This window comes from Cervus elaphus, chromosome 4 (genome assembly GCF_910594005.1).
Source record: "Cervus elaphus chromosome 4, mCerEla1.1, whole genome shotgun sequence".
Taxonomy (NCBI): domain Eukaryota; kingdom Metazoa; phylum Chordata; class Mammalia; order Artiodactyla; family Cervidae; genus Cervus; species Cervus elaphus.
The window spans coordinates 9,555,507-9,579,476 of record NC_057818.1 but is presented as its reverse complement, the minus strand read 5'-3'; the positions used below and the strand labels follow the sequence as shown (position 1 = coordinate 9,579,476).

The 23,970-nt window shown below is 48.9% G+C and overlaps 1 protein-coding gene across 1 annotated transcript in view; it reads left to right on the top strand.

Moving 5' to 3' along the window:
- The window catches only part of PKD1L2 (polycystin 1 like 2), a 106,439-nt gene that overhangs the window by 48,483 nt on the left and 33,986 nt on the right, over positions 1-23,970 (top strand). The window contains exons 16-26 of the mRNA XM_043897996.1: positions 134-319; positions 3,949-4,080; positions 4,767-4,949; positions 9,445-9,569; positions 10,779-10,905; positions 11,591-11,722; positions 13,322-13,544; positions 14,095-14,288; positions 18,375-18,605; positions 20,631-20,732; positions 23,387-23,565. Coding sequence (XP_043753931.1) covers positions 134-319; positions 3,949-4,080; positions 4,767-4,949; positions 9,445-9,569; positions 10,779-10,905; positions 11,591-11,722; positions 13,322-13,544; positions 14,095-14,288; positions 18,375-18,605; positions 20,631-20,732; positions 23,387-23,565 — 1,814 coding nt within the window. The remainder of the gene's footprint in view (positions 1-133; positions 320-3,948; positions 4,081-4,766; positions 4,950-9,444; positions 9,570-10,778; positions 10,906-11,590; positions 11,723-13,321; positions 13,545-14,094; positions 14,289-18,374; positions 18,606-20,630; positions 20,733-23,386; positions 23,566-23,970) is intronic.

Sequence of the window (23,970 nt, the reverse complement as noted above, 5' to 3'; positions counted from 1 at the left end):
CATGCCAGGTAAAGCCATCCAGCCCTACTCTGCTTCACCATATGCAGGCTGGGCCTTCAGGTTCCAGGTTCTAGAACAAGAACTGGTGGGTTGAGGTCCTCCTGCTCTGAGCACATCTCTGGTCTCCTGTTAGGTGGGACCTGGACACACCTGTGTGGAGGAGGAAGCATTCCAGGCCACAGTGTGGGACAATGTCACCGCCATTCTGCAGGGCGGGCATGGCCCTGAGCAGCTCTTCCAGCTGGCCAGGGCCGTGTCATCCATACTGGACCAGAGGCTGGGCTCCAGGCAGCTGCCGAGAGTGGACACCAGACACAAGGTGCTCCTGATGGACTCCTCTGTCCTTTTGTTGGGGCCCTGGGGTCTGCATGCAGCCATTTGGGGAGGGGAGTGGGGTCCATGGATCCGTGGGGAAATCTTTGGTGTCTCCCAAGTTGATGTCATGTCTCTTTTCCAGTACTTTCAGTGAGTGACATAAAATGAAAGCAACCTTTCTCTGCTCAGCTTCATGGAACCACAGGTTTCTAGGGTGGGAGGGAATTTAGAGGGTACTACTCCCGTCTCTTCCTATTCAATTCAGTTCAGTTGCACAGTCATGTCCGACTCTATGTGATCCCACAGACTGCAGCACACCAGGCTTCCCTGTCCATCACCAACTCCCAGAGCTTACTCAAATTCATGTCCATTGAGTCGGTGATGCCATCCAACCATCTCGTCCTCTGCTGTCCCCTTCTCCCACCTTCAATCTTTCCCATCATCAGGGTCTTTTCCAATGAGCCAGTTCTTCGCATCAGGAAGGGGATGAAACTGAAGCCCAGAGGAGAAAAGTTACCCCGTCTTGGTCATACGGTTCATGGTTTGATGCTGTCCCACCTCTGTTACTTACCATTTCTATTGTCAGGCCCAAGACTGAAATTCTCTAAGCCTCAGTTTTCCCATCTGGAAAACAGGGACAATAATAGTATTTTCCTTACAAGGTTGTGGTGAATGTTCAGAATTACATTCACTGTAGCTATGAGTCAAATCACAGGAAAACTGCCAACATTCAAACAGCTTTAATTCATGAATATGGCTATTCCATGTGATACAACCTAGTATAAACAACTCTGGCAGAAGGCATGGTTACTTCCACTCCCAGTGCATGCTCCTAGGCATCTACCTGCACTCACCACACACAGCGTCACACACACCTGCTGGGTGTGGGGGACAGAGGACAGACTCCTCTGGACCCTGAAGGGTTTGCATGAGAGCGCTGAGCACATTGCAGAGGATGTGAGCAGCTTTCCCAGGTCCACATTTCCAGCAGGTAGTGAAGACAGGAACAAACCCAGGTTGGCTCTTCCCCTGCCCACCTCCAGCCCTCTCCCCCCAGCCTTTCTCCCCACTTAGCCCCCCGGCCCCAACACACATGCACACAATGCCTCCTGGCTCTCATTCACCCTGAGCATGACTTACATGCTTCCCTTTGGAAGGGAACTTCCTTTTGGATGCCCTACGATCCTAAGCACATGGACTACATGGCCTGACCCTAGGTCTCCTCATGAAATACTGGGGTCCTGGTGGGAGACAGATGTCAAGCTCTCATTGGGCAATGGAGGAGACTTTAAGAAGGGCTCTGTTGAGAAAACTGGGGGCAAAGTTTCAGAAACAAACGAGAGAGGACACAGGACCCCAGGGGCTCACCCTGAAGTGACCAGCATCCTGAAGGGGCAGCTGTGTGTGGAGGGGGCCCCCTGGTAGGAGTGGTGGTTTTGAAGGATGAGGCCGGCAACCCTGGCGGGGAGGGTGCCTGCAACAAAGCCTCCCACTCTCTCCTCCTGCCCGCTCATCTCCTGCGAATGAATCCACAGGCCAGAGGCCCAGCAGCCACTGGCATCTCCACGTAGGCAGCCTCCAGGATGGCGACCACGGATGGGGAAGATGTGCAGAGGCAAATGTGAGATCATCCATTACCCACCTGAGTTTCCCCCCAGAACATTCTGATATGAGTCCCCTCACAGACAGGCCTATTCTTCCCTCTACCCAAGTTGTAGCCCAAATGGAAGCCTGGCGGGCAGCAGACACACTCAGACTCTGCAGCTGTTGTTTTTCAGTTGCTCAGTTGTGTCTGACTCTTTGCAACTCCATGGACTGTTGCCTGCCAGGCTCCTCTGTCCATGGGATCTCCCAGGCAAGAAAACTGGAGTGGGTTGCCATTTCTTTCTCTAGGGGTTCCTTCCTGACCCAGGGATAGAACCCTCGTCTCTTGCATTGGCAGGTGAGTTCTTTATCACTGAGCCACCAGGGAAGCCTGAAAAACTGTTAGGCGATTAGATGAGCAAGTTGTGAGTAGCAAGCGGGACAGGAGGGTGAGAGCGAGAGTTCACCTCTATTTGTATTCTCCCAGATGGTTGCTATAAGCCATATCTGGCCACCTATTTTTAAATTAAAATGTATTTTAATGAAATAAAGTTAAAAATCCAGTTCTCTCGTTGCACTAGCCACATTCCAAGGGCTTAATATGTAGTTACATTTGGCAAGCGGCTATGTTACTGGACAAGCACAAGGACAGAACATTTCTATCAACACAGAAAGTTTGATGGGGCGGTGCTAAAATTATATTCTTAGGTTTTATCTGCCTCAACCAAAGCCAGCCCCTGGCCAGCCCCTCGCTAGGGCTTAGAAAGCATGTTCCCCCAGATGCTCCAAGAGCTCTGGCTTAAAGCTGGAGTTGGCGGGGGGACTGGAGGGAGCCTTGTCCCCACTGCCCCCCAAAGCACACAGGGACCTACACTTGCAACAAGCTCTCCCACCCACACTGAGCCATCACAGTAAGCCAGTTTCTGAATTTCACGCCATTTGAGTCACAATGAGACCATTTGTTTTAAAATAATGCCAGATTTTACGGATTTGATTTGAAGAACTGGAAAAAGCTTGAGACATCCTGTATTAGTTTCCTCCTGCTGCTGTAACAAATAACCATAAACTTCATGACTTAAAATGACACAAATGTCTTATCTTACCATTCTGGAGGTCAGGAGTGTGAAGGAAACAAGTTTCGCTGGGGCTAAAGCCAAGGTGTTGGCAGGGCTGTGAGCTGTCTGGAGGCTACAGGCAAGAATCCATCTATTGGCTTTTCCAGCTTCTAGAAGCTGCCCAGGTTGCCTGTTCCATTTTCAACACCAGCACTTCAAACCTCCTCCCTCCACTGCCTCCCCCTTCTCCTCCTGTCTTCCGTCTCCCTCTCTGCCACCTCTGCCTCCACCATCACATCTCCTTCTCCGACTCTGACCCTCCTAGCTCCCTCTTTTAAAGACCCCCATGAAGACTCAGAAAACGCTGGAGGGGGAAGGGAAAGTTGCGGAGTTTGGGAAGGTCACGTACACACTGCTGTGGATAGCCAACAAGGACCTACTGCACAGCACAGGGAACTCTGCTCAGTGCTATGTGGCAGCCTGGAGGGGAGGGGGTCTTGAGGGGAGAATGGATCCGTGTATATGTATGGCTGCGTCCTTTCACCATTCACCCGAAACTATCACAACATTGTTAACAGGCTATACCCTGATTCAAAATAGAAAGTTAAAAGTTTGAAAAAAATAAACAAAGGAGAAAAAAATCACAGGAACCCCTGTAATTATACTGGTCCCACCTGGTAAGTACAGCATACTCTCCCCATCTCAGAATCCTTAATTTAATCAAACCTCCACAGAGATTCTGCCCAAGTGTCTCTTATCATGTGAGTAACATATGCACAGGTTTCAGGGACTAGGGTGTGCCTATCTTTGGGAGGCTATCATTCTGCCTACCATACATCCTAGGAGACAAACAGAGATTTATCAGCTTTGGAAGACCCCACACTAGCCTGGTCACTTTTCTGGTCACTTTCTCAGACCTCAGATCTTTCTGGGACAGCCTCATCAAGCCACTGGAATCACATTACTTCCCCCACCTTCTTTTGTCTTTTCCAAGGTCAGAGAACGTATCCTGGGGTCACTGTCTGTGGTCAGGGTCACCAGAGGGGACATGCAGAGGGTGCAGGGGCTGGCTGAGGTGCTGAAAGAGGTGACCCAGCGCAGTAAGGAGCTCACGCCCTTGGCCCAGGTGAGTAGTTCCCATCCACTAAGTCCTGACCTTTATTTCTGGGACCCTGATCACTCTTCCCACTTAACACATCCATTTTCTCGTGCACCCGTTCTATGTGTATACATCTATAAATATATATTCCTGACCTTTCGTTCATTTATCCATGTGTTAATTTATTCATTCCTTTAACAAATGCTCCCTAAATGCCTAGTATATGCCAGGTACTATGCAATTCATAGAAAATCCAGCAGCAAACCCCATAGACATGGCCTGTGCCTTCATGGCACTTTTAGACCTCTGGGGTGACCAGATACTGAACAAATAACCTCACAAGTACATATATGATTACAAAATTGGAATAAGTGCTGTGTCTGGCCAGTCAGCCAGCCAGCCAGCTGTCCCCAGTCAGTGAATGTTTACTGAATGCCTACTATGTGCTGGGCATTGTGCAAGGCACTCTGGGAAAGACGCTGAGATGGAGAAGGCTACTGTCCTGAAGGAACTGAGCACATGGCAGGGAAGGAACACCTGGCCTCCAGTCCCTGACACAGGCAGCTTGTATGAGGGCCCTGGCCCAGATTTCCCCTGGCTTGAGTCCCCACGTGCTCCCTTCCACCGCAGTGCTGGTCCCTGGGGGGGTTCAGAGGGTGGTCTGCTCCAGACAGGGCCTCATGGTGTTCTTCCTCCTCCCCTGGGTGAGCCAGCGGGAGGCCGGCTGGGCTCTGCAGCGCGCCAGTGAGGGCCTGCTGGCAGTGAGTGCCGAGGCCCATCCTGAGGACTGGAGGCGCCAGGCGGCCACCAGGGACCTGCTCCAGGCTGTGGGTAATGTGCTGGAAGCTTCCCTGAGGGACCAGTCAGAAGAGCCTGCACAGGCCAATGGCAGCCAGGTGGGTATCCCGGCCCAGATGTGGACCTCATGCTAACCATATGCCCAGCTCACACCAGCGTTTCTAGGCGGATCCTTCTCCACATCGTGCAGATGAGGAAACTGAGGTGTGGCGGTTAAAGGCCCTTCTAGGAGCTGACAGGAGCTCCTGGGAGGTGGCGTGGTGCCACAGGCTGAGCACAGGCTTCAAACGAGGTGGCCTGAGTTGGAACTCTGCCTTCGTCATGTACAAGCCTTGTGCCGTGGGCAAGGACACTTCCTATAGCCTCATCTCCTCACCTGTAGTAAGCTGACACGCTCTGCTTCATCTGACTGGAGAGATCGTATGCTCACTCTTACAAGTCTGAACTCTGGGTTCCCTCAGCCAAGGACACAGAGCATCTTTAGGAGAGAGGTCGTTCCAGTGCGTCATCAGGACGGAGACACAAAACCCACCTCCTGCTGCTGCACAGCCCTTTACTGGGTTGTACCCCCATTCCATTCTCACGGTGGCCACACAGGCACACTCAAACACACACCCACACACTTATTACATGCACAAACACGACCGCACATACACACACACATTCACACACACTGAGAGCCATCACTTACACTTTCATGTATACCTCAAAGCACACACTCATGCCTTCACATTCAGCTACACAGTCCACACACACAGACTCTCACATGTAGTTGCAATCACACACAAAATCACATACATACACACTCATTCATGCACAGATATTTATACTCCAACACCCTCAAGCCACATCTACTCAGACACACATCCACACACTTCCACTCACACATACCCACATCAATTCAGTTCAGTTCAGTCACTGAGTTGTGTCCAACTCTTTGCAACCCCATGAACCGCAGCACGCCAGGCCTCCCTGTCCATCACAAACTCCGGGAGCTTACTCAAACTCATCTCCATTGAGTCGGTGATGCCATCCAACCATCTCATCCTCTGTCGTCCCCTTCTCCTCCTGCCTTCAATCTTTCCCATCATCAGGGTCTTTTCAAATGAGTCAGTTCTTCACATCAGGTGACCAAATTATTGGAGTTTCAGCTTCAACATCAGTCCTTCCAATGAACACCCAGGACTGATCTCCTTTAGAATGGACTGGCTGGATCTCCTTGCTGTTCAAGGGACTCTCAAGAGTCTTCTCCAACACCACAGTTCAAAAGCATCAATTATTCGGTGCTCAGCTTTCTTTGTAGTCCAACTCTCACATCCATACATGACTACTGGAAAAACCATAGCTTTGACTAGACAGATCTTTGTTGGTCAAGTAATGTCTCTGCTTTTTAATATGCTATCTAGGTTGGTCATAACTTTTCTTCCAAGGAGCAAGCATCTTTTAATTTCATGGCTGTGGTTACCATCTGCAGTGATTTTGGAGCCCAAAAAAATAAAGTCTGCCACTGTTTCCCCATCTATTTGCCATGAAGTGATGGGACTAGATGCCATGATCTTAGTTTTCTGAATGTTGAGTTTTAAGCCAACTTTTTCACTCTCCTTTGTCACTTTCATCAAGAGGCTCTTTAGTTCTTCTTCACTTTCTGCCATAAGGGCGGTGTCATCTGCATATCTGAGGTTATTGATATTTCTCCTGGTGATCTTGATTCCAGCTTGTGCTTCCTCCAGCCCGCCAGAGTACATGATGTACTCCACATATAAGTTAAATAAGCATGGTGACAATATACAGTCTTGACATACTCCTTTCCTGATTTGGAACCAGTCTGTTGTTTCACATCAGGTTCTAACTGTTGCTTCTTGACCTCCATACAGATTTCTGAAGAGGCAGGTCAGGTGGTCTGGTTATGCCCATCTCTTTCAGAATTTTCCAGTTTGTTGTGATCCACAGTCAAAGGTTTTGGTGTAGTCAATAAAGCAGAAATAGATGTTTTTCTGGAACTCTCTTGCTTTTTTGATGATCCAGCAGATGTTGGCAATTTGATCTCTGGTTCCTCTGCCTTTTCTAAAACCAGCTTGAAGATCTGGAAGCTCACGGTTCACGTATTGCTGAAGCCTGGCTTGGAGAATTTTGAGCATTACTTTACTAGCGTGTGAGATGAGTGCAATTGTGCAGTAGTTTGAGCATTCTTTGGCATTGTCTTTCTTTGGGACTGGAATGAAATGACCTTTTCCAGTCCTGTGGCCACTGCTGAGTTTTCCAAATTTGCTGGCATATTGAATGCAGCACTTTCACAGCATCATCTTTTAGGCTTTGAAATAGTTCAACTGGAATTCCATCACCTCCACCAGCTTTGTTCATAGTGATGCTTCCTAAGGCCCACTTGACTTTACATTCCAGGATGTCTGGCTCCAGGGGAGTGATCATACCATCGCGATTATCTGGTTCGTGAAGATCTTTTTTGTACAGTTCTTCTGTGTATTCTTGCCACCTCCTCTTTAATATCTTCTGCTTCTGTTAGGTCCATACCATTTCTGTCCTTTATTGAACCCAGCTTTGCATGAAATGTTCCCTTGGTATCTCTAATTTTTTTGAAGAAATCTCTAGTCTTTCCTATTTTATTGTTTTCCTCTATTTCTTTGCACTGATCACTGAGGAAGGCTTTCTTACCTCTCCTTTCTATTCTTTGGAACTCTGCATTCAAATGAGTATATCTTTCCTTTTCTCCTTTGCCTTTGCTTCTCTTCTTTTCTCAGCTATTTGTAAGGCCTCCTCAGACAGCCATTTTGCCTTTTTGCATTTCTTTTTCTTGGGGATGGTCTTGATCCCTGCCTCCTATACAATGTCACGAACCTCCATCCATAGTTCTTCAGGTACTCTATCAGATCTAATCCCTCGAATCTATTTCTCACTTCCACTGTATAATGGTAAGGAATTTGACTTAGGTCATACCTGAATGGTCTAGTGGTTTTCACTACTTTCTTTAATTTAAGTCTGAATTTGGCAATAAGGAATTCATGATCTGAGCCATAGTCAGCTCCTGATCTTGTTTTTGCTGACTGTATAGAGCTTCTCCATCTTTGACTGCAAAGAATATAATCAATCAGATTTCAGTATTGACCATCAGGTGATGTCCAGTCTTCTCTTGTGTTGCTGGAAGAGGGTGTTTGCTATGACCAGTGCATTCTCTTGGCAAAACTCTATTAGCCTTTGCCCTGCTTCATTCTGTACTCCAAGGCCAAATTTGCCTATTACTCCAGGTATTTCTTGATTTCCTACTTTTGCATTCCAGTCCCCTATAATGAAAAGAACATCTTTTTTGGGTGCTAGTTCTAGAAGGTCTTGTAGGTCTTCATAGAACCATTCAACTTCAGTTTCTTCAGCATTACTGGTCAGGGCATAGACTTGGATTACTGTGATATTGAATGGTTTGCCTTGGAAATGAACAGAGATCATTCTGTCGTTTTTGAGATTGCACCCATGTACTGCATTTTGGACTCTTTTGTTGACTGTGATGGCTACTCCATTTCTTCTAAGGGATTCTTGCCCACAGTAGTAGATATAATGGTCATCTGAGTTAAATTCACCCATTCCGGTCCATTTTAGTTCACTCTTGCCATCTCCTGTTTGACCACATCCAATTTGCCTAACATTCCAGGTTCCTATGCAATATTCCTCTTTACAGCACTGGACTTTACTTCCATCACCAGTCACACCCACAACTGGGTGTTGTTTTTGCTTTGGTTCCGTCTCTTCATTCTTTCTGGAGTTATTGCCCCACTGATCTCCAGTAGCATATTGGGCCCCTACCAACCTGGGGAGTTCATCTTTCAGTGTCCTATCCTTTTGCCTTTTCATGCTGTTCATGGGGTTCTCAAGGCAAGAATACTGAAGTGGTTTGCCATTCCCTTCTCCAGTGCATACCCATATAAACACACTCATATAAGTATTTCAGTGTGTTTACATACCCACATAAACACACTCAAATACTTATATTCACACACGACACGCACATACCCACATTCACACATGTATCAGATGTACGTACACATGCACACATGATCTGTGCTGATAGGAACTCCACACAAATGTCAAGCCCTCCTGGCCCTCACGCCTGCCTTGGCTTCAGCAAGGCCGCATCTTCACTCCAGGCTTGAGCGGGGTGGGGGGAGGAGTTTGAGCCTGGTTGACTCCACGCAATGGCTCTGCCTATGACTTTCCATTTCCCCTCGAATGAGACCTGGGCTGAGGGTGGACCTCAGGGTCCAGGGGAGCAGCAGAGGCAGGCACACAGTGAGCCTCCCTGCGGTTCTGCGGCTCCCCCGATCAAGGCGTGGCCTCCACAAGTCACCACCCTGTCTGTGCCTCTGTCTCCCCGTCTGCCAAACAGGGTGGTCAAAGCACCTGCTCGTAGAGCTTGGAATCTTCTCGGTGCTCATGCCTGACTCCCTACAGCACCAGGTGCTTGGTGCGGTGCACCCCATCCGAGTCTCTGCCTTGCTCCTGCTGAAGGCCCAATGAGCTTGGTGGCAGCAGCCAGAGGGGGTATATGGAGACCAGCCCACAGCACTGGTCCCCTGCTTCCTTTTCCAGATGGCCACAGTGTCCCAGCTGCTGCAAGCTGCAGAGCATGTGCAGGTCGCCCTCCTGCTGGGGAGACTACCCGGGAGCCTTCCGGCCATGGTGACCACCCCCTCCATCTCTGTGTACACAAACAGGTAATCCGCTGTACTGTGGGTGCCCCAAGAAGTTCATCCCCTGACCTGGTACACTCCACATCCACATCCCAAGACCCTGGGACAGGCAGAAGCCAGGAGACCCACCTGGTGGGAGGCAGGGGGGTGAGCGATGGGACCTAGAAGTGGGAAGGGCTTTTCACTGAGAGAAGGCCCCCACACCGGGTTTGTACAGCATAGGAAGGGAGGGGCTAAGTGCCAAGCCAGTGTCAGAGCCTCCATGTGTCTCTAGAGACGGGCCATATTGAACTGTGCAGCGAACGGGGCTGAATGCGGGGACCAACCCACTTTTAACCTCACTCAGAGTGTGTCTGGCAAGCCCGCTGCTCTGCGAACTATGGGCTTCCAGACACTCTGGCCTTAGGCATTTCCGCAAGGAGTGCCAGCCTCCTTCAGCACCTGGGAATGACCTCCCCCTTCCATGCCACCCCCTGAGGATCGGGGACTGGACGGTGCTGCAGGCATTTTTGGGACCCTTAGCACCGAGCACCCTCCCTTGGTTCTTCTGCCACGGCTGCCCTCCTGGATCCCAGGGGCAGTTTGCCAGAGCAGCACTGTGATCACAACTAGGATCTGAAACCAGGTCCCCAGCCTACTCAGATGGGATGAGGTCAAAGGCCAGTAAAGACGGTCTCATAGGAGGTCAAGTAGGGTGGGGAGATAGGTCTGGAGAAGTGTCTACATCCAAGCTCATTTATTCATTCAACAAGACATGTATTGACCACCATCACATGCCAGGCACTGCCCTAGGCACTGGGGTGCCACAGGAGACAAGGCAGGCCAAAGCCCTGTCCTCGTGGGGCCACCTGCCCAGCCTTGAGGCATCACCTGCCTTTTATGCTGCTCCCACTGATGCAAACACAGAATCATCTGAGTAAGGCAGGTCTCTGAGGTCTAATGCCTGATGATCTGAGGTGGAGCCGATGTAATAATAATAGAAATAAAGCGCACAATAAGTGTAATGTGCTTGAATCATCCCCAAGCCATCCCCCTACCTGGTCCTTGGAAAATTTGTCTCCCATGAAACCGGTCCCTGGTGACAGAACCTTGGGGACTACTGATCTAAGGGGATCTCGAAAGAAGCACTGATGCTAAAGCTAGTCCCCATGCAGTGCTAGACCGGGCAGATCTTCCTCTGACACTGGCCTTCTCCTCTCTCTCCCGGCACCTCCGTTCTCACCTTGTGGACAGAATACAGCCCCGGAGTTGGCGAGGCTCCTCCGTGCACATTGCTGCAGCCAGTTCTGCGACCTTCATCTTGCCCGCTACCCTCTCCCTTGGCTCCATGGAGGACTATCGGGAGCCTGTGGACATAAGGGTAACAACAGAAAGAACACCCTTAGCAACAGCCCTTTACAGTTTGCAAAGCACTGGCACACATGTTTTTTCATTCATGTTGCTAACAGTTCTATCAATTAATTAAGCCCATTTTACAGGTGTGTTCAGTGACTTGCCCGAGGCGACCAGCAAAGTGGCAGGCCCAGGCCTTCTGACTCCCCAGGCCACCCTCTTTCCACTGTATAGTGGAATTTCTCCAGCAGCCCTGGTTTAATTAGTCCTTGGAAATGAAGCTCTTCAGACTCCATTCCATAAGTAGGCAAAAGTAAACTCAGGGCTGTTCCCTTCCCAAATTAGGGCACATCTGACTCTCGGCTCCTTGAGCCTGCAAGAAAGCAGACAAATGTCTTTCTCTTAGAAACCTTGTGCCTTTGCTAGAAGAAAGTGTCACACTGTTCATAGTCCAGTAATTGCTCAGCTGTACCAAGTATGATCAGGTCTCTAGGCCCAGATTTCTGAGGTCACAGCCTTGAAGGTCACACACACACACACACACACACACACCAGGAAAGATAGCAGCAGCTAAAAATGGGGCCCTTTCATTCACCCCACAGGGCAAGGGCCACCTATCCACCCGTCTAGGAAAACCTTTTCCTTCACACAGGGGCCTGGTTATCTTCTGGCCCTTAGGGGCCTTGGCTAATGCTCTCTGTTCTTGGTTTCAGATGATGAGCTTCCCCAAGAGCCCCTTTCCAGCCCGAGGTCACTTTGATGTCAGCGGAACTGTGGGTGGCCTCTCTCTGACCAGTCCTAGTGGACAACGCATCCCTGTGAAGAATCTGTCAGAGTATATCGAGGTAGGCTTAGAGTATGCTCAGAAGTCAGGTGGCACTTCTGAATTCTTTTTCAACTTGGTTGGGTCCAAAATTGGCTGGTTATGAAAAAAAAAGACTAAAGAAGAGAATCACTGGGAATTACCTGGGGGTCCAGTAGTTAGGACTCCACATTTCCACTACTGAGGGCCTAGGTTCAATCCCTGGTCAGAGAACTAAGGTCCTATAAGCTGCATGATGTGGGCAAAAAAAGAAAGAAAGAGAAAAGAAAAAAAGAAGAGAATCATGAAAAATTATCCTTACCCTACTATAAGCATTGCAAACATTGTAATTTAACATAAAACTATATGTATTTATATAGTTTAACGTAAAACTATATATTATTTGGTTATATATATGCTGTGATAAAGAATGTTCAAACGACTGGTTCAACGCCTGGTCAGGGAACTAGATCCCACATGCCACAACTAAGATCCAGCTCAATCAAATAAATACATATTTAAAAAAAGAAAAAGGATGGAAGGAATTCCCTGGTGGTCCAGTGGTTAGGACTTGGTGCTTTCACTACTGTGGTCCCAGATTCAACCTTTGAGGTGCAGTCAAAAATTTTTTTTAATTAAATAAATAAATAGTGGGTGGAGGGCATTAGTTAATTCAGAGAGCTGATTAAATGGAGAGTGGTTATGAGAAGTTCTAATGTTAGAATAAAGCAGAGGAATAGCAGCAACTAATTGAGTGCTACTGTGTATGTGGCACTTGGCTAAGGATTTTGTACATAACAACATTTTTAATCCTCTCAGTGAGGGCTTCCCTGGTGGCTCTGTGGTTAAGAATCCACCTGCAATTCAGGAGACTGCCTGCAATACAGGAGACCTGGGTTTCATCTCCAGTGCAGGGGACATGGGTTTGATCCCTGGTCTGGGAAGCTCCCACATGCTGTGGAGCAACCAAGCCTGTGTACCATTACTGAGCCTGTGCTCTGGAGCCCAGAGTCATCCTCGTGCACTTTCTGTGCAGGTGTAGCCCTGAGTCAGGGTGCACAGCTTGAGGAGCAGGGGCCGAATAAAGGCCCCGAAGACATGCTCATCCTTATCCCTGAGCCGTGAATATGGCAGCTGACACGGCAAAACGTGACTCTGCAGATGTGATTTAAGTTAAAGATCCCGAAATAGAGAGATGATCCTGGAGCACCTGGGTGGGCCCAGTGTCATCGAGAGGTCCTTCTAAGTGGCAGGTGGGTGGGGCAGGGGAAAGGCAGTTTGATGACAGAATCAACAGGTTGGGTGATGCAAGAAGGCGTACATGAGCCAAGGACTGCAGGCACTTCAAGAAACTGGAAAAGGCAAAGAAGTGGGTTCTCCCCCCTGGAACCTCAAGAAGGAAACAGCTCTGATAACTGTAGCCCCGTGCAACTGATTTGGGGGCTTCTGGCCTCCAGGGCTGTAACAGAATAAACTTGTGTTGTTTTAAGCCACAAAGCTGTGGTCATTTGTCACAGCAGCCTCAGGAAACTAATGGAAAGAGCAGAGCGCAGGCTGGATTTCAGCTCCCCAGGGGCTCTCCCTGATGTTCACAGGCATTCCTGTCCTGGCACACCCTTGATTTGACTGTTTCTGAATACAGATCCTGCTGCCTCGGCTTTCAGAAGGACACGGCGAGCCAACCGTGCTGAACCTGAGCAGACCTGAAGCTCTGCGAGTGAACCTGACGTCAGGCAGCGCAGCTTTAGGGATCCAGCTTCACTGGAGACCTGACGCCACACTCACGCTCAGCCTGGGCTATGGCTACCACCCCAATGAGACCAGCTACGATGCCCAGGCTCACCTCCTGCCAACGGCTGCTCCAGGTAGTCCCACCACCCAGGGCAGCCTCTTGAGTTGCTTCCTGGGGGTGTGACCAGCTTAAAACTTGAAAATCAGAGCCATAGAGAAAAAAAAGAAAAAGAAAAAAAAACTTGCTACATTCAGTACTTATTTTTGTTAGTGGTATGATTATTATTATTAGGCAATACTAGGTGAACAATTACTATATGCCCTGAAGAAGCTGACAAGCACTCACAGAACTGACCTTATTGCAGTCCTCATGACAGCCCTTGGGGATGGGGATGAATGAAACGTTTACTTTTCGGATACAAACAGAGAGGTTAAGTAACTAGTCCATAGTCACACGGCCGAGGAGGAGCAAAGTCAGAATCTGTGCCTCATGGGGCCAACTCAGCTCACTGAGCTGGGCGTGCCTCCTCTCCTTACTCCTGGGGCATCAGGGAGACCGTCAGTGTCTGCCTCCCTGCCCAGGCACCTGGTGCCCCGCTCCCATCACATTAGATGCAGCTTCCACGAGGCTTCAGGCTGACCTGGACCCCCACCCCCACCCCCCATACCCACTGCTTCCTGCAGATGAGCTGTCCACGTGGATCCTGAGTCCAGAGGACCTGCATTTTGGAGAAGGTGTCTACTATCTGACTGTGATCCCTGAGTCTGACCTGGAGCCGGCTCCCGGCAGGGACCTCACAGTCGGCATCACCACCTTCCTGTCCCATTGTGTTTTCTGGGATGAGGTCCAGGGCACTTGGGACAACTCCGGGTGCCAGGTAAGGAGGGGGAAGCAAAGAAGATGGTAGAGAGTCAAGCCCAGGTCTGTCCCCAGAGCACAAGCTTTAAGCAACATGAGGCACTGCTTCTCCAGAGCCCAGCCCAGGCTCCTGGAGCCCTGGAGGCAGGTGGTTCTATTAACAGCAATCACACCCTTGTCTCAGGGCAGCTCAGCTCTGCCTCCGCGGAGCCAAGGCCTGTGACAGTGTCCTGGTGTCAGACATAGGTTTTGAGGCCATCAGAAGCCATCCCTGGGGCATCAGTGTCTTCCTTCCCTCTTCCATGCCTTTGCACATGCAGTTCTTTCCCTCAGAAGGCCCCTTTCCCCTACCCTGCCTGCAAAACTCCCATTCCCACTTCAATCTTCCAATCCAATGCCATCTTCTTGGGGTGGCAGATGTCTGCAGTCTCCCTCTGCTGGACTTCCATACTCTCCCCAGAACAACCTCCATGTCTAGTTGAATTTTATGACACACCCATCCCCACCCCCTAGATCATATTCCTTCTTTCATTCATTCTACACATGTTCACCAGTGCCAGGCCAACTAGTAGGGATACAATGATGAGACAAACAGTGAGCACTCAGTCTAGGAGAGGACAGACGAGAAGCAAATGGTGCATATTTCCAATGATAGCAGTCACAAGTCTAAGAGGCCAGGTCCTAGCAGAGCCACAAAAGGGGACTCAGAACCAAGATCCTTTGGGGTTTGTTTCTGCTTCCTCTTTGGCTTCCTTGTCAACTCCAGCCTGGCTTCCAGCTGCCACACATGGCAGTTCCCCAAGTGCCAAGAAGAGACAAGGGCTCATTGAGATGTCCAAGAGACAGCGTGTTTCCCACGCTTGCAGCCTAAGTCTTTGTACCTTGTGAACGAGTGTGTTGCCATCTTTGAGAGTCCTTGCTACCAGTGACTCATCTGATCCCCATGTTGCTGACACAGAATGCCCGTTGCAGACTGCCCTGAGGCCTGAGGCTCAGAATAGGATGGTGCAGGGGCTGGCTGCAAGGACTCTGCCACTGGACAGACTTGGGTCCAATTCCATGTCATCAGCACTTGCAAGATGACCTTGGACAAGGCCCCCCACCTCTCTGAACTTTCCCATCTGAAAATGGGGATAAAGGATGGCTGCCACTTACCACAGGGTGGGACCTAGACCAGGTTATAAGTATAAAGTACTTAGTGTGGCACCTGGTACATAGTAGGTGCTCCACAGATGAAAGTGACTGTTGTGTTAGACACTCTGGGTTGAGAGGGGGCATGAGGACAGACTGAGGGAGGACCACTTAGCTAAATGTAAGTTACTGGAAAGTTCCTAGCTTTTGGGTGGAGTCATGGGTTCCCAGGTGCTTACACATTTTTAAGAATATACAGATACTAATGCACACACACACAAATGTGGGGCATACAAAAGTCATGGGGAATGTGTCATATTACCAAAATTATGTTAACCCAATACTGTGAACCTGATGCTCATTATAGAAATAGATGTTGATAAAGATGGGTACTGATACAGAGCCATCTGGAATAGGAAATAGCAACCCACTCCAGAATTCTTGCCTGGGAAGTTCCATAAACAGAGGAGCCTGATGGGCTACAGTCCATGGGGTCGCAAAGAGTCAGACACGACTGAGTGCACATGCACGTATGCGCGCACACACACACACACACACACACAGCCATAAATAATTAAATGGAGGAAAAATAAGTAAATGGGATCACCAATTTTGGATGGAAAAATCACCGTCTATTCTCTAAATAACCAAAGAAAGCTCCAAATCTGTGAACTGCAGACCTTATCAGTGGAGTAAAGGCAGAATTATTGCAAGGGGTTTGAGAACTTCTTTATATATTTTCTCAAAGGATACTAAAGGTGTAGCTTCTGTCATGGGGGAATCTCATGAAGAGTTTCTGGTTTTTCCAGATTAACTTCTGGTTTTCAAAAGGACTCTCATACTGGAAAAAGAGTAGGAAAGCCACTGCCCTCCAAGTCTTTGTGAAAACCCAGTAAAGTAAAACGTTAGGAATAGATCAGGTCTGGCCCCTGTGCGCCTAGTGCTGAGAAGGTCTTGTCAGGAGCACTTGCTTGGGGTTCTCTGAACCAGCCCCACCCCTCCTGGGTGTGCCAAGGGTTCCCGACCCACAGCTGATGCAGAACAGTCATCCGGATTAGGAAACAGTAAGCAAATATGGATGTGAGACCCACGTGAACTCTGTCAATAAAACAGCTGACGCCATAGCTGTCAGAGGGGTCAGCTTTGCCAGGAGGTGTGTTAAGGGTAAAAGATAAGAATTATCTGCTGAGGCATGTTTGGGCTGCCACAGGTTCTTCCTCACCAGGTGTTGAGCAAAGAACTTTCCACATGTCAGTATTTTCTGTTGTCTCCTACCTTACCACCTTATGGTGGACCCTGGAATGAAAAAGTAGTGCTGGGTTGTGGGTCTGAATGAAATCTTCACCCTCCGAATAGCCCTGGGTGGACTGCAAGCTAAGGAAGGCCTTAGCCTGCAAGAGAAGCCTTGTCGCTAAGTGCACAAAATGAATTAAGAGCCAGATAGAGAGCCCTCCCCTGCCCCATTCCTGTCTCTCTCTCCCCTAACCTCAGTCCCCATACCACAAGGACCCCGAGCCCAAGCTCCATCTACATGCCCCATTTCCCCATGTTTTGCCATAGGAAATGGCAACCCACTCCAGTATTCTTGACTGGAAAATTCCAAGGACAGAGGAGCCTTGTAGGCTACAGCCCATGGGGTCAAAAAGAGTTGGACATGACTGAACAACTTCACTTCACTTCTTTGCCTCTCTTGTGCCCGTCGGTGGCCACACCAGTAGCCAGTCCTCCACAGAAGGACGATCCTAAGGATTGGGTCTGGGCGGGCCCTAGAAGAGGGAATTCTGAGGTCCAAGTCCCCAGACCACAGTCTAAAAGTGGGGGGTCCCAGGGTAAGACATTTTAGGTAAGACAAATGAGGCATCTGGAGTGCAAAATTTAAGGGGGGCTCTTTCTCAGGGTCACCAAGGATCTCACCCTGGTCCTCGCTGGGTTGTATGTGCTATGGTGGGCATGTTCCCTCTGCCCCCACGACTCTTCATCCTGTGCACAAGGGCACAGCCCTAGGACAGCTAGAGTGGGGCCCTTCAAAGCACGAGCCTGGGACAGGGGTCACAGGTCCCTAGGTCTAAAGTGGGTAAAATTTAGAGAATTCTTTTCTGTTGCTGAGAACCAGCTTAGGATGTGAATATTCGTCCTTCCTGTTTTCTTGCCATGGTTCTCCTGATCTCTGCCATTTTTCTCTTCAGTGTAAGATAACCCACTGTCTCAGTTTGCCTGGGACTCAGGGGGCTCCCAGGATCTAAGACTTTCAGTTTGAGAAACAGAGAGGTCCCTGGCAAACTGAGATGGGTTGGTCACCCTGAATGTCCTCTCAGCACCTTGCCCGTTGCCTGGCCTGGAAGTAGCACCCCACAAATACCTGCCCGGTGAGAGAGCACCAGGTGGGAGAGAGGACTGGAAAGGATGCACACCAAACACATGGCAGTGGCTGCTTCTGGAGGCTGGCGGACAGAGGGCGTTCTGGTTTTGCCCTTTATACTTCCTATCCAAAAAGGCAAAGCAGATTGGCAAGATGGACATGGTCACTCACTGAGAATGACAGGTGCAAAAATGCTTATTACAGACATGTGTAAGCGTTAGGTCGCTCAGTCATGCCTGACTCTTTGTGACCTCACGGGCTGTAGCCTGCCAGGCTCCTCTGTTCCTGGAATTCTCCAGGCAAGAACACTGGAGTGGGTAACTATTCCCTTCTTCAAGGGATCTTCCCAAACCAGGGATTGAACCTGGGTCTGGGGCATTGCAAGCAGATTCTTTACTGTCTGAGCCACCAGATGAGCCCATTACAAGACATAATTCACTATATTTAAAGATTAACGTTTAACTAAATAAAAAAGCCCAAAGAGAATCCTGAAGCTGGCCTTCAGCAGTCTCCCAGCCCTTCCCAGGACAGAATCCACCCCTCACTGCTCTCCTCCCGTGGGCAGGGAAGATACGCTACCCAAGTGCTTTCACCAGGGCCTCTTTGGGGTTGCAGGTGGGGCCGCGGACCACCCTCTCGCAGACCCACTGCCTCTGCAACCACCTCACCTTCTTTGGGAGCACGTTCCTGGTGATGCCCAACGCTGTGGATGTCCGCCAGACTGCTAAGCTGTTTGCCACCTTTGAGGACAACCCTGTGGTTGTGACTACCGTGAGCTGCCTCTTCGTGGCCTACCTTCTGGTGTTGATCTGGGCGAGGAGGAAGGATGCTCAGGATCAAGCCAAGGTGAGGTGGCACGATCCACGGGAATAGCAGTGGGTGAGCAGTCCCCTTGCAGGAGCTCCAGAGAATGGAGCCCCGGTGGGGAGCTGAGGGGCCAGCTCCAAGTCCAGGCCTTGACCCCTGGAGTCATCTCCGATAAGCTGGCCCCTCAGCCTCTTTACCTGTAAAATGTTCTTGTTTATAAAATTATCAGGAGGATATAAAACTGACCACTTATTGAGGATCTACTATGTGCCAGGTACTATTCCCACTTAATGCCCACAACAGCACCAAGGGGAAAGGTACTGATGTTGAGAGTCCCCTAGACCACCCTCAAATTCAATGATTTGCTAGAAGGAAACACAGAACTTTAAAAAGCTATTATCCTCATGGTTATGGTTTATTACAGTGAAAAAGTGCAGATTAAAGTCAGCAAAGGGAAGGGTCCAGGAGAGATCAGGCAAGAGATTCTAACTGTCCTCTCCCCATGGAGCCCTACAGACAGATGAATTCTAGCAATGATGTGCAACAGCACATGTGACATACTGTCCACCAGGGAAGCTCCCCAAACCTTGGTTTCACGAGGGGTCAGTCTCGTAAGTATGGCACCTGCATGACTGCTTCTAGTCTGCAGCAACCACTGCCCCTCTTCCCTGCCCAGGTCAGACTGACAGAGCATGGCCCAGAGCTCTCACCACAGATCAGACTGTTAGCACGTAATGCTTAGGGTGGCCTGAGGCCCCGGGTAGTCAGACACCCTGATCATGCAGAATATTCAAGGACTTAGAGGTTATCTTCCAGGCGTTTGCCAAAACCAGTCCTATCATTGGAATGTGTGGGATTTGAACAACCCAGGCCTGCACAGTACCTCTATCATTTTATAGAGGAAGCAAGAGAGGGGCAGAGAGGGCAATTATCTAGTCCAAAGCGACCTCCCAGGAGCCAGAATTCAAACCCAGATCTGCCTGATAAGTCAGGTCTGAGGGTAAAAACAAGATCAAACAATAACCAATTGTGACAACAAGGTTGTGATTCTTTTTCTGATACATGCATCACATCTGACCCATAGGAGCCTTCAATACACACTCACGAGTGAGTGAGCACATAAATGAATATAAGAATGCACTGAACCTTTCAACATTGCCTACCCTCCCTACATACAGCAACACCTCTCAGGATGTGAATGGTATGAAACCTAAAAAGATAATAGTTTCCCAATTTATACTGTTGTATTTGATTTGCCCAAAGGGTTTAACACTAATATTTTAAGTCCCTCAGCTGTAGGTTGGTTCCTGCGGAGCAGACCAGATGGAGTTGAATATGCAGGGTATTTATCAAGAAGTGCTTGGGATCAGCCCCGGGGCAGGGAAGGAAGAAGGTAGGATGGGTAGAGGGAGAAGTCAAGTTGGGATGCAGCCTATTGACAGTTGATTGACCCCTTGAGGAGCTCTGGAATTGTCCTGAACTATGCTGAGAAGCCCAGGTCTTGATCTTTGGCAATGCACCAATCTGTCCTTAGATATCGGCTTCCCTAGGAGGTGCACGACTTTGACAGAGATGACTTGCATCCCTGACAATACCACCTTGGCAACTGAGAAAACAGCCCTCCGCTGACAATAGATCTGGGCAGCTCATCACTGCCCAGCCCTCTGTAGCCTCTGACCAACTGCAGCTATTTATTTTTTGCTAAAACACATTCATTCTTTTTAAATTCCCTTAGAGGCACAATCTGGTTACCAATGTTATGAGAAATCATTTATGAACAGAGTTTGTATTTATCAGCTCAAACATCAAACATTCTCAGCTTAATATCAAGTTCATTTCCAATTTGACTACTTTGGGTCATATTTAATAGTGAGTGTATATTTTTTATTTTAAAAGTTTTGGTTTTCACTTGAAACTCTGCTTTTATACAGAACAGTTCTTATCTGATGCAATGACTCAATAGCAGACATAATTGTGCTTCCCCCCTTTAATTGTCATGAATGCCCAACTCACTCCTGGCTACATGTGTGGTGGATGATCCCACAATGCCATCCTTCTGTCCAGGTAAAGGTCACAGTGCTGGAGGACAACGACCCCTTTGCTCAGTACCACTACCTGGTGACAGTCTACACCGGACACCGGAGGGGGGCAGCCACTTCCTCAAAGGTACTTGACTCACAAGACCCCTTGGTCAATTAGCAGGTACCACCCAGCAAAGCGCTTGCCAGTTGGTTGTTGAGTTACTTTAGCACACTGGATTTTATTGTGGGTTTTTTTAAACTTCTGCTTTTTTGGAGAAAAGTAACTTTTTGCTAGACAGAAATAATACCCTAAGCCCTAATACTTAACAAGATAAAGGAGGAGTGGATTAAGGGAGATCTGGGGTCTGGTGCTGCTTCCCTGGTGGCTCAGTTGGTAAAGAATCTGCCTTCCGATGTAGTAGACGCGAGAGATGTGGGTTCAGTCCCTGGGCTGGGAAGATCCCCTGGAGAAGGAAACGGCAACCCATTCCAGCATTCTTGCCTGGGAAATCCCATGGACAAAGGAATCTGGCAGGCTATAGTCCATGGGGTTTCAAGAGTCAGACACTACTTAGAGACTAAGCTACCACCATCACTGTACCCACTGGTCTTCTCATTTAACCCTACTAAAGGATAATTCAAACAGGTAGTTACCTGCACTCAAACGTGCTCACATATGCAGAACAGTCATTAGACTGCTAGCAATGAACAAAGGGGAAAAAAGAATTTTTAGGAGAAAGGGGAGAAAAGAGAGAAACAATGTCAACCATTTGAAAAAGAACCTCGAATTATATTTTTGAGGAAAACAGATTAGCTGCCATCCAGCTAAGAGGTCAGGCTGTCCTTGAAAGGCTGCCTAAAGGTAGTGAAGCCATGATTTCATTTGTTTATGGATGCTCCAAAACCCTTAAAAGTTTAGGTGTGGAGCACACAGCAGGTTGCTTCTGTCATGTCTCAGCATCCTTAGTTAAGTCCGCCCTGCGTCACGTCCCTCATCAGGATGTACCATCCCTCACAGCAGCCTCCAAGCTTCCTTTACTGAAACTATGTTCTGTGCTCCACAGAACCACACAGAACCACGGATACTGTGTGTACTGTGCTGAAGAAAGCTCTGTTGATTTGGGTTTTTAAAAAAAAAAAAAAATTTATTTATTTGGTTGCACCAGGTCTTAGTTGTAGCTTGCAGGATCTTCCATCTTCACTGCAGCACAAAAACTCTTAGTTGTGGCATTGAAGATCTAGTTCTCTGACTAGGGATGGAACCCCCTGCATTGAGAGCTCAGAGTCAGAGTCTTAGCCACTGAACCACCAGGGAAGTCCCTCCACTGTTGTTTTAAATGGTGTTAGGCTCCATGAGAGCATGGCATGTGTCCACTTACTTTTTACTTTTTGAGTCTTATTTAAATCTTATTTTTACTTGTGTATATATTTTTATTTGAATTAAATGAATTTTTTAAAATCGCTGCACCTCAGTGCCTCAATCAGCTATCTAACGCAGAGTAAGTGCTCAGTAACTATTTGCTGAATAATTGCAGGAATCACTTTCATCCATCTAATGAAACACCCACTCCACTTCTGTTTGATACAAGGAACTGACCTTCCTAGGAATGAAAGAGTGAAAGCGTGTGATCCACAGGCCATTTCATGGCTCCCCATTTCACTTTTCAATTGATACCTGTTAGTTGGGTTCTCCTGGCACAGCGGTTCTCAAATGGTTGGCCCCCAGGGATGGCTGGTAATTTGGAAGTGGTTCTGGTTGTCACAACTTGGGAGAGGAAGAGATGCTACTGGCACCTCATGAGTGGAGGCCAAGGATGATGCTAAACATCCTACAGCACACAGGAAAGCCCCAGAGCAAGGAATTATCTGACTGAGAGTGTCTACAGTGGAGACTCCGCTTTAGAAGCTGATTCTGAAACAAGGATTCAAGCACAAGTAGTTCGTTTGAGAGGGGATTCCAGGGCACCCCATAGGGGAGTGGGAAGCCAGGCAGGAAAGGAACAAAAAACACTACCCTGTGGACAGCTGGAGCCTAATCCCACCGGGGAACTCTGGAAAGCAGTGAGGAATGTGGGCCTCAAAGTTATCCCAGCAGAGGCCTGAGTCAACTGGGCTGTTTATCCACCAATCCCACCAGTCATTGGTGGAAAACAGCTTGCAGGGGCCATTAATTCTCTGCTACCTTCCACCTGCTGCTCTGACAGCCAAGAACCCCCCAGGGCAAGAGACACAGCAGCTGGCAGTGGGCCATGGGAACACCACAGTGGTGAGGCTGAGGGACGGATATCAGTGGGGCATATGACACCTGCTGTAGTTGGTTTGGGCTCAGGTAATCAGGCATGGCCACCAGCAGCACCTGCAGGGCTTCAGAAAAATACGGATTCCTGTGCCCAGTATTCTTGGTAGGTCTGGATGGGGCCCGGGAATACGTATTTTGAGAGTAATGGGCAGTCATTCATTCCTGCCTCAATACTGGGAACTCTGAGTGCCCTGAGAATACAGTCATTAGGGAGAAAAACCAGTTCCTGTCCTATGGCCCTTTCAAATACATAGACAGATAGTCTGAAAAGTTCATCAGGAAGCATTTTATGAGTATAGCTCATCTCAAAGATGTGCATACAGATAGTGTCACCCCAAATCTTCATACAACTGAAAAATAACTCAGGCAGGCCCAAGGTGGGAGGAGAGGAGGAGAAAGGGCCGAGCTTTGCTGGTTTTCATTGGTTTTCAGGCACCTCCAGCGAAACGCGGGGCTCAGTTACCACACAGAGTTAGCCACTCCTGGCCTCTGGGTTTCAGGTGACCGTCACCCTGTATGGCCTGGATGGAGAGAGTGAGCCCCACCACCTGTTGGACCCCAACATCCCGGTTTTTGAGCGAGGGGGAGTGGATGTCTTCTTGCTCTCCACCCTGTTTCCCCTGGGGGAGCTGAGGAGCCTGCGACTATGGCATGACAACTCAGGGGACCAGCCATCCTGGTGAGTCAGGGGTGGGCAAACCACAGGGACCTACTAAGCGCCAGGTCCAAGGCTGGGCGCTGTGCATGTGCTGCCTTGCTGATCCTCATGAGCCTCTGGTAGAAAACATAGACTGGATCGCTATTTCACAGATGAGGAAGCCAAGGGTCAGAGAGGCCCATCAGTCCACAGGCCACACAAAATGCTCAGTCTCTCATTTAGCTCTCAGTTTCCCCATCTATAAAATGGGGATAGATGCCTACTCTAACGACAAACCCTGCCCAATATGAGGAGAGCAGATGAGACACTGGCTGATTCTCCAGGAGAAGATGTGAGAACGGCTTCACTGCAGAGCACTAAGCTAGTTCCTCCTGTGCTTTCCTCACTGAACGCTCATTGACCCTCTGAGACAAATGCTGTTATTAT